Consider the following 15,437-nt stretch of genomic DNA (forward strand, 5'->3'; position numbering starts at 1 on the left):
AAAGCGCTCTCTAAAAAAGCTACGATCAAGGATCGTTGACTTACATGAAGTTGGAAAGGGTTACAAAAGTATCTCTAAAAGCCTTGATGTTCATGGGTTTACAGTAAGACATAATTTCTACAAATGGAGAAAGTTCAACACAGTTGGTCACAGCACAGAATGCTCAAAGAAGTGAAAAATAACCCTAGAGAGTCAACTAAAGACCTACAAAAATATCTGGCGCATGCTGACATTATTGTTGACGAATCTACAATACGTAAAACATTGAACAAGAATGGAGTTCATGGTAGGACACCACGTAGGAAGCCACTGCTGTCCCCAAAAAAACCATTGCTGCATGTTTAAAGTTTGCAAAAGAGCACCTAGATGTTCCACAGCACTACTGGCAAAATATTCTGTGGACGGATGAAGACAAAATTGAGTTGTTTGGAAGGAACACACAATGCATGTGGCATCATGGTAAGGGGCTGCTTTGCTGCTTCAGGGCCTGGACGGATTGCTTTCATCGATGGAAAAATTAATTCCCAAGTTTATCAAGACATTTTGCAGGAAAACTTGAGACCATCTGTCCGCCAACTGAAGCTCAACAGGACAATGACCCCAAGCATAGAAGTAAATCAACAACAGAATGGCTTCAACAGAAGAAAATACGCCTTCTGGAGTGGCCCAGTCAGAGTCCTGACCTCAAGAGAGCGATTCACACCAGACATCCCAAGAATATTGATGCACTGAAACAGTTTTGTGAAGAGAAATGGTACAAAATTCCTCCGGACCTTTGTGCAGGTCTGGGGCCGTACTTATCAAGCTTCTCAGAATTACTCCTAAGAAGTCTGCTAAGAGTTGACTTAAGAGTAAATAAATTCTTCACTGAGGCTGCACTTAAAAGTTAGTTATCAAGCGTCTTACTCACACTTTCAGCGAAGTGTAGGACTGAATCTTAAGTGTCACACTCAGAGCTGAATTACGACATTACTATGTGCCGTAAATGGAATTTTAGGTGACGTCATTTCTGTGTCCATAGAAATGACCAATCACGAAAGGGAATCCGTTGTCTAAGAATAAATAAATATCTTGGAAATATTTAAGTGGACAATGGGAGTGTATATTTTGACAATAAACAACAAAATAATACAAAACAAACTAGTCCCCGTCGGCACTCACGCTACCGCTCCCTCTCTTCTGTCGCCCACACACTCACTGACGTCACTCACCTCACGGCCACACACATACGCTACTGTCATAACATTTTCTTTCCAATTCATTAATTAGGCAACTAATTTGAAACTGGTGTGGGTGGCTCTATATATACTAGCCAACTGCAGCCACATGCAGAAATCAACATGGAATCGAAAAGTATTAAATCTGTGACAAAAATATTACCCGCTCTGTCTAAACGATACCGTAAACAAATCCAGAACATCGTTCCGCTCCCTGAATGTTCGCGCACGTCTCTCTCGCCTCAGTGCCATCCCCTGCTGGCAACTCCTAACCACTTAAGACACCTCTGAAGGTCTCTTAAATATCGTGGAGAGTAGGAGTGATTCTTAGACTTAAGAACGTTGATAAAAAGCTTTTATTCTTAAGTTTGAGAGTAGGACTAAATTTCGCAAATTCTCAGGACTTAAGTGTAAAATGGCACTCTAAGAAGCTTGATAAGTACGGCCCCTGATCTGCAACTACAGGAAACGTTTGGTTGAGGAAATTATTCAATCCAAGGGTTCACATTCTTTGTCCACCCTGCACTGTGAATGTTTACATGTTGTGTTCAATGAAATGATGCAAACCTATATTTATTGTGCGGTATTAGTTTAAACAGACCGTTTGTTGGGACTTTCACTAACATTTTATAACCAATTTATGCAGAAATTCAAGTAATCCCAAAGAGTTCACATACTTTTTCTTGCAACTGTATTTAAAATACATTTTTCCATTTCTGCATGTGTTTGTATCCTTAATATTTCTAATGTGTTGCAAGATTAAAAAAAAACGAATTGCGTTTTGCAAATGAACCCCTCGGGCCGCACCTTGGACACCACAAGTTAGGGGAAGAGTTACTTGATGGCGGACAAGGGTCTACAGCAGACCTGGGCAAGCTTTTCAATCTGGCCCGCCGCACATTCCCAAATATTTTTTTTTTAGCTCTTTAAGATGGAAAGTGTAGCTGCCATTATGATGTGCAGTGATGTTTTCTAATGACCGTAAGTCTTCAACTGTACAAAGTATTTCAATGTTCGGAATCTGCGCTTTTGCATGATATACCAGTTACTATGGTAATCTAATTAGTTACTATGGTCATCTAATTAGTTACTATGGTCATCTAATTAGTTACTATGGTAATCTACGTCTCAGCAGCTCAGACGAGGCACCAAGCAGTGTGGGTGGGAAGCGTTTCCACAGACGCGGAAGGAGATTTTCACAACAAAGTTCTAAAGCTTAGTGATGTATCAGACATATCAGACTGTAGGTGGGCTTATTTTGTACCCCTCGCGTTCATATTTCACTGTTTGTTGCATTTTTGTCGCGTTTCACTCGATTGTAAAATATGTCCATCGAAAGGGGGTGTGACATTCATATTTTGTCAATATTCAGTGTTTTATCATTCATAGAAAAATGAAAAATTACATTGTTTTTTTAAGGCGGTCTGTCATAACGTTTTTAGCATTCAATCAGACATTATTGTGAGGTTTTGTATATACACCGGCCACCAAACACATTTTTTTCTCTAAATGTGCCCCCCCGCCCCCGAGTCAAAATAATTGCCCAGGCCTGGTCTACAGTCTGCATGCTTTGTCTTTTTAGCACTTTGATTGATTGATTGAAACTTTTATTAGTAGATTGCACGATACAGTACATATTCCGTACAACTGACCACTAAATGGTAACACCCGAATACGTTTTCCAACTTGTTTAAGTCCACGTCCACTAATCAAGAGTATCCAAAAGCTGGACTGCACGCTTGTGGAAAGTGCTCTGCAACACACTTCCACGCCTTGTCTTTTCATGGCCTCTGCGGCGTCTTTAGTGGCCGCTTGTGTTTGACTGGCATGTAAACCTAACCGGTACCTAACCAAAGGCTGCATATTGAAACGTCAGAATACGAATAGATGCATTTTACACCCTTAACAAGAACCCTAAAACGGAAAGAGCGATTTACTTAATACCACCACACAACGATCCTGTGACCAGTGTAGTGTTATATGTATGTTACCCGTCTATAAGGGATGGGTGAATCCATTCAAATATCAATCGTATCAACATCAGTGGCGGCATCAGTATCGGATTGATTGGTGATAAGATTGTTATTTCGTTTAAGTTCATATAGTTAAAAATCTTAAGAGGGGGATTTTCGTGGCGTCTTGTCCAGGGTGTACCCTGCCTTTTGGACCCCGTAAGGAACAAGCGGTAGAAAAAAGATTGGATGGATGGATTTTGATCAAACTTTTAGGAAATGTCAGAAATGGTTACGGAACAACTCAATAGATTTGAGGGTGATCCAGATTGAGATTCAGAATTTTATTGATTTATTTATTATTTACTCTTGGGAGATAGGGCCTGGCAGAGGTCTGTGCACGATGAGTGCTTTTCAGGCCAAAGTGGACCAAATCAGATTTTCTACAGCGGACTGTTTAGATTAAAATTCAAATGAGATCTTTATCAGACTTTAGTATACATGAGCACAGGCCCCAATGTGACCTTGACGTCACTTGCATGCGCAGTTCAAGAAAGTGAAAACGAAAAAGGAAGTCGACCAGAGGAAGTGACCTGGAACAACAACAGAAGAAGAGCAATGTACTGTAGGGACCAGGGGCCGTACTTATCAAGCTTCTTAGAGTGCCATTTTACACTTAAGTCCTGAGAATTTGCGAAATTTAGTCCTACTCTCAAACTTAAGAATAAAAGCTTTTTATCAACGTTCTTAAGTCTAAGAATCACTCTTACTCTCCACGATATTTAAGAGACCTTCAGAGGTGTCTTAAGTGGTTAGGAGTTGCCAGCAGGGGATGGCACTGAGGCGAGAGAGACGTGCGCGAACGTTCAGGGAACGGAACAATGTTGGGGTTTTTTTTGATGACGAGCAGCTGATCAAACGGTATCGTTTAGACAGAGCGGATATTATTTTTGTCACAGATTTAATACTTTTCGATTCCTTGTTGATTTCTGCATGTGTCTGCAGTGGGCTAGTATATAGAGAGCCACCCACACCAGTTTCAAATGAGTTGCCTAATTAATGAATTGGAAAGAAAATGTTATGACAGTAGCGTATGTGTGTGGCCGTGAGGTGAGTGACGTCAGTGAAGGTGTGGGCGATAGGAGAGAGGGAGCGGTAGCGTGAGTGCCGGCGGGGACTAGTTTGTTTTGTATTATGTTGTAGTTTATTGTGAAAATATACACTCCCATTGTCCACTTAAATATTTCCAAGATATTTCTTTATTCTTAGACAACGGATTCCCTTCCGTGATTGGTCATTTCTATGGACACAGAAATGACGTCACCTAAAATTCCGTTTACGGCACATAGTAATGTCGTAATTCAGCTCTGAGTGTGACACTTAAGATTCAGTCCTACACTTCGCTGAAAGTGTGAGTAAGACGTTTGATAACTAACTTTTAAGTGCAGCTTTCAGCGAATAATTTATTTACTCTTAAGTCAACTCTTAGCAGACTTCTTAGGAGTAATTCTAAGAAGCTTGATAAGTACGGCCCCTGGTTTCCTGCTCTTTTGAGAACCAATAAAGTGTGTAACTTTCCATGTCTCTGGACAATAAAAATTAGAAGAGAACTCTTGACCGAGACAAACTAGTTTTGACAACACCGTTCTTCATAGTCTTCTTCTTCTGTTGTTGTTGTTGTTGGGGTCACTCACCGACGAGGATAGGATGACAAAAAATGGCCGATCTGTGTAACTTGAGGGAGCAAAAAACTCAGATTTGGAGTCCAGTTTAAAACTTAAGTCTTAGTCTTTGGGGTCCAGTGTAAACAGGACCTTGGTCTTTGGGATCAAAAACAATTTGAATAAGAGCTAATAGTTGTTTTAACAAAAGTAATTTTGTTAAATCATTTTTGCACTATTGACTTTACTCTGTTCAAACATGTTTGTGTATTAAAAGGGAATACTTTCACTAATTTGTTAATATTGTTCTGTGGATATATTAATAAATTGTTCAAAATGACATTGTGTCCCGTTTTATGTACTATGATTCAACAAATTAAAGTAAAAATTATTCAAATATGTTTGAATTTCTTTGAGTACAAAAGTATTGATAGCAGTTCATGTCGGGTACAGCAGTGGTCCCCAACCACCTGTCCGGGGACCGGTACCGGTCCGTGACGTATTTGCTACCGGGCCGCAGAGAAACAAATAATTTATGAAGGACTGCATTTTCTCCAACTTAACTTTCACCTGTCCCACTAGACACACCAATAAGCTTGTTTATAGATGTACAATAAAACTCCTCATAGAGAGTTGCCATTTGTTATAGCTTTGTGACATCATACAATGCACATTAATGAACATATTCAATATAAATGTGACTGATTGTAGCCAAAGGCTGATTTCCATCTGCATCTCATTGCAAATAAACAAGCCCCCACTAATTTAGTGTTATAGTGAGTTGTATTTTTCATGCACTTATTTTTGCTGTATTTGTATCTGGCACAAGTGGAAAGCCAGTCCCTGAAAATAATGCCTACATTAAACCGGTCCGTGGTGCAAAAAAGGTTGGGGACCACTGCTTTAGAGAACCAATAAAGTGTGTAACTTTCCATGTCTGTGGACGATAAAAATTAGAGGAGAACTCTTGACCGAGGCTAACTAGTTTTTACAACTCCGTTCTTCATAGTCTTCTTCTGTTGTTCGGGTCACTCACAGACGAGGGCAAAAAACCCAGATTTGGAGTCCAGTTTATAACAGGGCCTCAGTCTTTGGGGTCCAGTGTAAACAGGAGCTTGCTCTTTGGGATCAAAAACAATTTGAATGAGAGCTAATAGTTGTTTTTGCTTTTGTTAAATTATTTTGCACTATCGACTTTACTCTGTTCAAACATGTTTGTGTATTAAAAGGGAATACTTTCATTACTTTGTTGATATTGTTCTGTTGATCTATAAATACATTGTTCAAAATGACATTGTGTCCCGTTTTACGCACTATAAGTCAACAAATTAAAAAGTCAAAATTACTCAAAGATGTTTGAATTTCTTTGAGTAGAAAAGTATTGATAGCAGTACATGTCGCGTAAAGTACTTACACAGTATGGGGTCAATGCCAAACTATTAAATCGATTTAAACTATTATACAAACATCGGGTCTGGTTCAAATATAGAGATGAGAGTCTTTAAATTGACCTGCTGTTGTACTCTGTCTCAAATTGATAACATGTGCTATGTTGTCTATTACCATTGTTGGTATTTTGTCCCTTACCATTGTTGGTATGTACATTCTTCCTACATGGTTGATACAAATTATTGTTACCTGTGGTAATGCCACTATGACACAACATTTGGTATTATAATCTTTGAACAAAGTAACAGTGAACCTCAATGTATGAATCAATGAATTGAGAACTGGGGGTGGGATTAAAGATATTATCTTCTTCTCACTCCCTTTCAGGCAAAACTGGATCATCATGCTTACCTTTTGCATTATATTAATTTGTACCTTGTACTTTTTTTATGTCATTGCCTAAAATAGATGAAGAAATGAATACCAAAACAAGAATCACCCAATCCTTCAGTACACAGTGACATACGAGCTGCACCTAAATTGCAATAATCACCAGGTACACAACACCACCGTTAAAAAATACCAATTTGGGAGAGCTAACTGAAATATTTCAAAAGCAAACTTGATATTGGCAGAAGTCATGTCTGACTAGTAGGGCTGTGAATCTTTGCGTGTCCCACGATTCGATTCAATATCGATTCTTGGGGTCACAATTTGATTATAAATCGATTTTTTCCGATTCAATGCGATTCTCGATTCAAAAACGATATTTCTCCGATTCAAAACAATTCTCTATTCATTCAATACGTAGGATTTCAGCAGGATCTACCCCAGTCTGCTGACATGCAAGCAGAGTAGCACATTTTTGTAAAAAGCTTTTATAATTGTAAAGGACAATGTTTTATCAACTGATTGCAATAATGTCAATTTGTTTTAACTATTAAATGAACCAAAAATATGACTTATTTTATCTTTGTGAAAATATTGGACACAGTGTGTTGTCAAGCTTATGAGATGCAAGTATAAGCCACTGTGACACTATTGTTCTTTTTTATTTATTTTTTATAAATGTCTAATGCAGTGGTTCTTAACCTGGGTTCGATCAAACCCTAGGGGTTCGGTGAGTCGGCCTCAGGTTTGGCGGATGACTTATCGTGTAAATAAAAACTTCTCCCTATCAGCGTATTATGGATAACCCCAAACAATGTTCCCTCTAATTTTCCATCTGATTTGCAGGTTTTTTGATTGATTGATTGAAACTTTTACTAGCAGATTGCAAAGGAAGAGAATACACATTACAGTTTACACAGTACAGTACATATTCCGTACAATTGACCACTAAATTGTAACACCCGAATAAGATTTTCAACTTGTTTAAGTCGGGGTCCACGTTAATCAATTCATGGTAATGTGTGTAAGGTGTGTAATTTGTTGTGAGTTCATGCACTGTGTTGGTTTTGTTCTTTGAACAAGGTGATGATCATGCACGGTTCATTTTGTGCACCAGTAAAAAACATACGACTTTTTCTTGAATTAAAAAAAAATATATATATATACACACAGTACCGTTCAAAAGTTTGGGGTCACATTGAAATGTCCTTATTTTTGAAGGAAAAGCACTGTACTTTTCAATGAAGATAACTTTAAACTAGTCTTAACTTTAAAGAAATACACTCTATACATTGCTAATGTGGTAAATGACTATTCTAGCTGCAAATGTCTGTTTTTTTGTGCAATATCTACATAGGTGTATAGAGGCCCATTTCCAGCAACTATCACTCCAGTGTTCTAATGGTACAATGTGTTTGCTCAATGGCTCAGAAGGCTAATTGATGATTAGAAAACCCTTGTGCAATCATGTTCACACATCTGAAAACACTTTAGCTCGTTACAGAAGCTACAAAACTGACCTTCCTTTGAGCAGATTGAGTTTCTGGAGCATCACATTTGTGGGGTCAATTAAACGCTCAAAATGGCCAGAAAAAGAGAACTTTCATCTGAAACTCGACAGTCTATTCTTGTTCTTAGAAATGAAGGCTATTCCACAAAATTGTTTGGGTGACCCCAAACTTTTGAACGGTAGTGTATATTTTTCACAAAAGGGTTCAGTGAATGCGCATATGAAACTGGTGGGGTTCGGTACTTCCAACAAGGTTAAGAACCACTGGTCTAATGATAATGTCAATGAGGGATTTTTAAATCACTGCTATGTTGAAATTGTAACTAATATTGATACTGTTGTTGATAATATTCATTTTTGTTTCACTACTTTTGGTTTGTTCTGTGTCGTGTTTGTGTGTCCTCTCAATTGCTCTGTTTATTGCTGTTCTGGGTGTTGCTGGGTCGGGTTTGGTTTTGGAATTGGATTGCATTGTTATGGTTTTGCTGTGTATTGTTTTGTTGGATTGATTAATTTAAAAAAAATAAAAAAAATTAAAAAATCGATTTTTCAAAAACGAGAATCGATTCTGAATTGCACAACGTGAGAATCACGATTTAAATTCGAATCGATTTTTTCCCCACACCCCTAATTTATATGTAACATTGGCTGCATTTCTCATAGTTGTTTGTGTGCCATGTTGTTCCAGACCACAGCAAACATTACCCAGATCGCAAATACTGTAATAAATAGGGATGATGTTTGATAAGAAATTATCGAGTTCGAGCCCATTATCGAATCCTCTTATCGAAGCGATTCCTTATCGATTCTCTTATCGAATCCAGATCGGTTGTTGTACATGGAAAAAACCCACAATATTTGGTTTAACAAAAGCTCACTTTTATTTTATAAGAAAAAAATACAATTAAATAAATAAAAAAAATATTGACTGTTCCCCCCTAAAAAAAAAAAAAAAAAAAAAAATATTGACTGTTGTTACCCAAAGTATATTAAGTGGGATTTTTCAGAAAAACAATTATATACAGTAACACAAAAACAACCTGTCTCTGTGATCACTATAGGTGAATAGCCATGCCTTGAGGCGTTTTTTCCGGTCCATTATTTTTGCTGCTTGTGTGACATCACAGGAAATGACGTAGCTCAGTCTTATGACTGAGCTACGTCATTTCCTGTGATGTCTCACAGGGCATTTCCTGTGGGACGGGATTCGTTCCCAGGGATTCGAATAAAGAACCAACTCTTTTTCTTTACTATAGTGGCCTCGATAACGGGAACCGGTTCTCAAAAGGGGATTTGAGTCCATGGAATCGGTTATTTTCTTATCGAACGGTTCTTTTCTTATCGAACAACCGGGAGAACCAGTTTCGAACATCATCCCTAGTAATAAATCCATTGGAAGAAAACAGCCTGCAGTTTCCTTTAACTCGGACCAACACGTCTATACCTTTGCCCATTCTGAGCCAGTCATTTCCAGAAGTTATCTCATCCTGTGAGAAACCTCCGTTTTAGTAATGATTTCCAATGTTGCAAAAATGTGTAGAATAAAAATTAAAAACACAACATTTCTTTTGATAGTAGGCTAATATTGCCTTCATTATAACACTTATATAAGGCTTTTAATTTTTTGAGGCTCCAGATTTTCTTTTTTTTTGGCTCTAACATTTTGGGTTGCCTACCCCTGGACTAGTATGTAAAGAGGCGGGAAGTCCTCGAGGTCGCAGCGATGACGTCACCGCTACGCTCACGATGACTTTTAGCCGACATGATTCTAGCCCGCGTTTAACAGTCACAGATAGCCGCGTCAGAGTGTACAAGTTCCGGCGTGTCGTACCGTTCAGGCCCCATTTCTCCCGCTGCCGCTTCACCTCGTCCAGGGAGAGTCCCGTGCTCTCGTTGACGCAGAAATAGCCGTAAACTTCTTCCACACTCTTGGTGTGAGAGTTCTCCATGGCTGACTTGGACGGCTCCTTCCCCCGTACACAGCGTCGCAGTTCACGCCGCCTCAGGTGCAGCTCGGTCGGCTCTCTTCGAAACAGCCGCCCGGGGGTTGGGGGGAAATAATAATGGAAGAGTTACGAACGTGTGTCCTTGTGCGGCTCTCCGGTAACGACGACGGTTTTGTGTTCGGCGAGACGTCGGGATGAAGGTTAAACTCTCAGCGTCCGCTTATGTCCAAAAATGGTGGGATGCTGTCTACTGCGGCGTCCTGCGTGCGGGGCTGCATTCGCGGACACGGTGCCTGCCTGCGTGCGTCTGATGCCGAGTCCCCCTCACGGTGGCGTCGCTCTCAGTGGGGCCATTGCGTCACTGACAGCCTGCCTTTATCAAAGCGCTGCTCCGACGTAGGCTGCATGTGGACTCGCCTGATTGGACGAACGCGGTCACATGACCTCAGACCAGGGAAACACAAAAAAGCAGGAAGAAGGGAGCGAGTCTTGAAAGCATGGGTGTGCAACGTGCAGCCAGGGGGCCATTTTCAGCACGTTGTTCGGTTTTTTTTTTACCTATGGTATAGACCAGTGTTTTTCAACCACTGAGATACAGTCCCACATCAACCTTAAGAAAGTCAGTGACTTCACTATAAAAGTGGGTGACATTGTTATCACCAGGAAAGATGAGGTCACCTACCTAGGTTCCATTTTAGAGGCTAATCTTTCCTGTGATAAAATGGCAACCGAGGTAATCAAAAAGGTCAACCAACGAACAAGATTTCTCTATAGAACAGGGGTCCCCAAACTTTTTGACTCCGGGGCTGTATTGGGGTAAAACAATTTGGCTGGGGGCCGTGCTATATATATATATATATATATATATATATATATATATATATATATATATATATATATATATATATATATTTATATATATTTATATATATATATATATTTATATATATATATATGTGTGTATATACGTATGTATATATGTATATGTAAATGTGTATATATGTGTGTGTATATATGTACATGTGTATATATGTGTGTGTATACACTACCGTTCAAAAGTTTGGGGTCACCCAAACAATTTTGTGGAATAGCCTTCATTTCTAAGAACAAGAATAGACTGTCGAGTTTCAGATGAAAGTTCTCTTTTTCTGGCCATTTTGAGCGTTTAATTGACCCCACAAACGTGATGCTCCAGAAACTCAATCTGCTCAAAGGAAGGTCAGTTTTGTAGCTTCTGTGACGAGCTAAACTGTTTTCAGATGTGTGAACATGATTGCACAAGGGTTTTCTAATCATCAATTAGCCTTCTGAGACAATGTGCAAACACATTGTACCATTAGAACACTGGAGTGATAGTTTCTGGAAATGGGCCTCTATACACCTATGTAGATATTGCACCAAAAACCAGACATTTGCAGCTAGAATAGACATTTACCACATTAGCAATGTATAGAGTGTATTTCTTTAAAGTTAAGACTAGTTTAAAGTTATCTTCATTGAAAAGTACAGTGCTTTTCCTTCAAAAATAAGGACATTTCAATGTGACCCCAAACTTTTTAACAGTAGTGTACATATAAATAAAATAAATACTTGAATTTCAGTGTTCTGGAGGCTATCCAGTAGATGGCAGTATTGTCCTGTTTAAGAGTGTCACAACATTGCTGTTTACGGCAGACGAACTGCTTTACGGTAGACAAAACGTGACTACTGCTGTTGTGTGTTGTTACCGCGCTGGGAGGACGTTAATGAAACGGCCTAACAATAAACCCACATAAGAAACCAAGAACTCGCCCTCGATCATTCTACAGTTATGACGTCATTGGGCAGGCAAGCTGTTTATATTGTGGGAAAGCGGACGTGAGAACAGGCTGTCTCCATTTAGGTCCGCATTGAGCTGGAGGGGGCGTGGCCTCCAGCTCCGGCTGAATACCGGGAGTTTGTCGGGAGAAAATTTCTGCCGGGAGGTTATCGGGAGAGGCGCTGAATACCAGGAGTCTCCCGGTAAAAACGGGAGGGTTGGCAAGTATGGTATATGTATACGTGTATATATGTTTGTGTATATATGTATATGTCTATGTGTATGTCCATGTATATGTATATATATATATATATATATATATATATATATATATATATATATATATATATATATATATATATATATATATATATATATATATATATATATATGTATTAGGGATGTCCGATAATGGCTTTTTGCCGATATCCGATATTCCGATATTGTCCAACTCTTTTATTACCGATACCGATATCAACCGATACCGATATCAACCAATATATGCAGTCGTGGAATTAACACATTATTATGCCTAATTTGGACAACCATGTATGGTGAAGATAAGGTACTTTTTAAAAAAAATAATAAAATAAGATAACTAAATTAAAAACATTTTCTTGAATAAAAAAGAAAGTAAAACAATATAAAAACAGTTACATAGAAACTAGTAATTAATGAAAATGAGTAAAATTAACTGTTAAAGGTTAGTACTATTAGTGGACCAGCAGCACGCACAATCATGTGTGCTTACGGACTGTATCCCTTGCAGACTGTATTGATATATATTGATATATAATGTAGGAACCAGAATATTGATAACAGAAAGAAACGGGGGGAGGGAGGTTTTTTGGGTTGGTGCACTAATTGTAAGTGTATCTTGTGTTTTTTATGTTGATTTAATAAAAAAACAAACAAAAAAAAACGATATAGATAATAAAAAAAACGATACCGATAATTTCCGATATTACATTTTAACGCATTTATCGGCCGATAATATCGGCAGGCCGATATTATCGAAGATCCCTAGTATGTATTCATATATATATATTCCTCGCACACTAATTGAATTAAAGAGCGCACTTGCTGCATGTCACGTTATCGATGGTAAAATGCATTTTTAGACAATATGATTTGCCTGAGTGGCTAGGAGACGGTAGAAAATGGACTAGTAATGACAAATTAAAAAAATAATAATAAAAAAATTATATATATAAATATTTTTTTTTAACTTGGGACTTCCCGCGGGTCGGATTTTGGACGCTGGGGGGCCGTATCCGGCCCACGGGCCGTAGTTTGGGGACCCCTGCTATTAGAGATGCGCGGATAGGCAATTATTTAATCCGAAACCGCATCACAAAAGTAGTCATCCACCCGCCATTCACCCGAACCAACATTTTATCAAAACCACACCCACCCGCCACCGGCCCGTTGTTATATATCTAATATAGACGATGCAAGGCATTAGTGAGGTTAGAAAGCTTTTGCCTGTTAAAGAAAGGAGACTGATCCAATGCAGCAGAGACATTCAATGCGTGCCACGCATTAATATCTCTTGGCCACGCATTAGTGGCTAAGAGATATTAATGCGTGATAATATTATGTATCATTATTATAACATTATTGTCATTTCCATTAAGAAAGTGTTGACTATTGCTGCCAATGCCCTCAGATCAGGAGTGCGTTCCTCACACTTTGTGTGCGCAGTTGCAGCAAGCAGAACGATGCTTTTAAGAAGTTAAAAAAATGTTTTAGAAAGACTAGGCCTATATTTTCGTTAGGTAAAAAAAATGTTCTGAATTTATTTCAATGAATATTAACTTGTTAACGTTATAATGCTCAAATAGGGACGAGGGCGGGGTGCACAGTGAAACAGTGAACAATTTCGCGACAAAGATGAACCTTTATTGATTGATCTGCAGCCATGACAAAATATCAGACAATCTTCATTGTCAACGACAGGCAGGAAAATAAAGATAAACACATAGCCTATGTTGTAGGCATAGGCATAGACTCATACATTTTTAATAAATAATAATAAATAAAAAATGTGCCTCATAAGCCTTAGGCTGTCAATCACGCGCACAAACTTAAACTATACAATAACATATGTATTTAAACAAAAATAAATTAAATAAATAATAATAATTGAATTATAATGAAAATAGACGGTCGCGACAAACAAAGCAGGCTAAATAGCCTTACATTGTAGCCAATCGGAGATGCGCTTCACTTGAAAGCGTAGCCAATTAATTAACACACAGTGGTATATCTGGAATAGAAAAAAAACACAATAAACAACGCAATTGCCTTAATTCCACCACCCGCCCGAATCTATTTAAAATCTATTTTTTTCGTCATGTCAACCGCCCGACCCGCGGTTTATCCGCGGACTCCGCGGTTGTGTCCGCAAACCGCGCATCTCTACCTGCTATAGAATCTCCTCTCTGGTTAACATAAGCACCATGAAGATTCTAGCGGGAAGTCTCATTTAACCCTTTTTCGATTACGCATGCGCCTCCAAAACCCTCAAATCAAAACTCCAAACATCCCAGAACAAGCTAGTCAGGTTACTTCTAGACCTCCACCCCAGATCACACCTCACTCCTACCCACTTCTCCAAAGTGGGCTGGCTCAGGGTGGAGGACAGAGTAAAACAACTTGCACTGAGCCTAGTCTATAAAATCCGCTACACCTCCCTGATACCGAAGTACATGTCAAACTACTTCCTTAACGTAAATGACCGCCATAACCGCAACACCAGGGGGAGCTCCACTAACCACGTTAAACCCAGATTCCGATCTAACAAAGGTCTTAACTCAGTCTCCTTCTATGCCACATCAATATGGAATGCACTCCCAACAGGTGCAAAAGAAAGGGCATCTCTATCCTCCTTCAAAACCGCACTAAAAGAACACCTCCAGGCAACTTCAACCCTAAACTAACACCCTCCCTTCCACATCCTACCTCCCTGGATTGTAAATAATCAAATGCAAATAATCAAATGTAGATACTTATTCTTATGCTTTCTGATCTCTCTCTCTCTCTCTCTATGTCCACCACTTGCTGTACATATCCTACCAAGTCAGACCTACACTGTTCCAATGTCCATTTCTCTGATGATGCAATTGTTGATGACTGAAGTGTTGATATCAACCAAAACAAACCTAACCCCCCCCCCCACATCCCACACCTCGGATTGTAAATAATGTAAATAATTCAATGTATATACTCTGATAATTATCTTGTGTGATGACTGCATTATGATGATAGTATATATTTGTATCATGAATCAATTTAAGTGGACCCCGACTTAAACAAGTTGAAAAACTTATTCGGGTGTTACCATTTAGTGGTCAATTGTACGGAATATGTACTGCACTGTGCAATCTACTAATAAAAGTTTAAATCAATCAATCAATCAGTCTGTGTCTGTGTGCCGTGGGAGATTATCTGCAAATGATGTGTTGTTGAGTGTCGTTGTTGTCTAGAGCTCGGCAGAGTAACCCTGTAATACTCTTCCATATCAGTAGGTGGCAGCCGGTAGCTAATTGCTTTGTAGATGTCGGAAACAGCG

At 38.9% G+C, this 15,437-nt stretch overlaps 1 protein-coding gene across 1 annotated transcript in view; it reads right to left on the minus strand.

Moving 5' to 3' along the window:
* Positions 1-10,434, minus strand: part of atp2a2a (ATPase sarcoplasmic/endoplasmic reticulum Ca2+ transporting 2a) — an 80,218-nt gene extending 69,784 nt beyond the window's left edge. Inside the window, exon 1 of the mRNA XM_062051547.1 lies at positions 9,951-10,434. Coding sequence (XP_061907531.1) covers positions 9,951-10,068 — 118 coding nt within the window. The 5' untranslated portion in view covers positions 10,069-10,434. The remainder of the gene's footprint in view (positions 1-9,950) is intronic.
* Positions 10,435-15,437: the final 5,003 nt, after the last annotated feature.

Source organism: Entelurus aequoreus, linkage group LG06, assembly GCF_033978785.1.
Source record: "Entelurus aequoreus isolate RoL-2023_Sb linkage group LG06, RoL_Eaeq_v1.1, whole genome shotgun sequence".
Lineage (NCBI taxonomy): Eukaryota > Metazoa > Chordata > Actinopteri > Syngnathiformes > Syngnathidae > Entelurus > Entelurus aequoreus.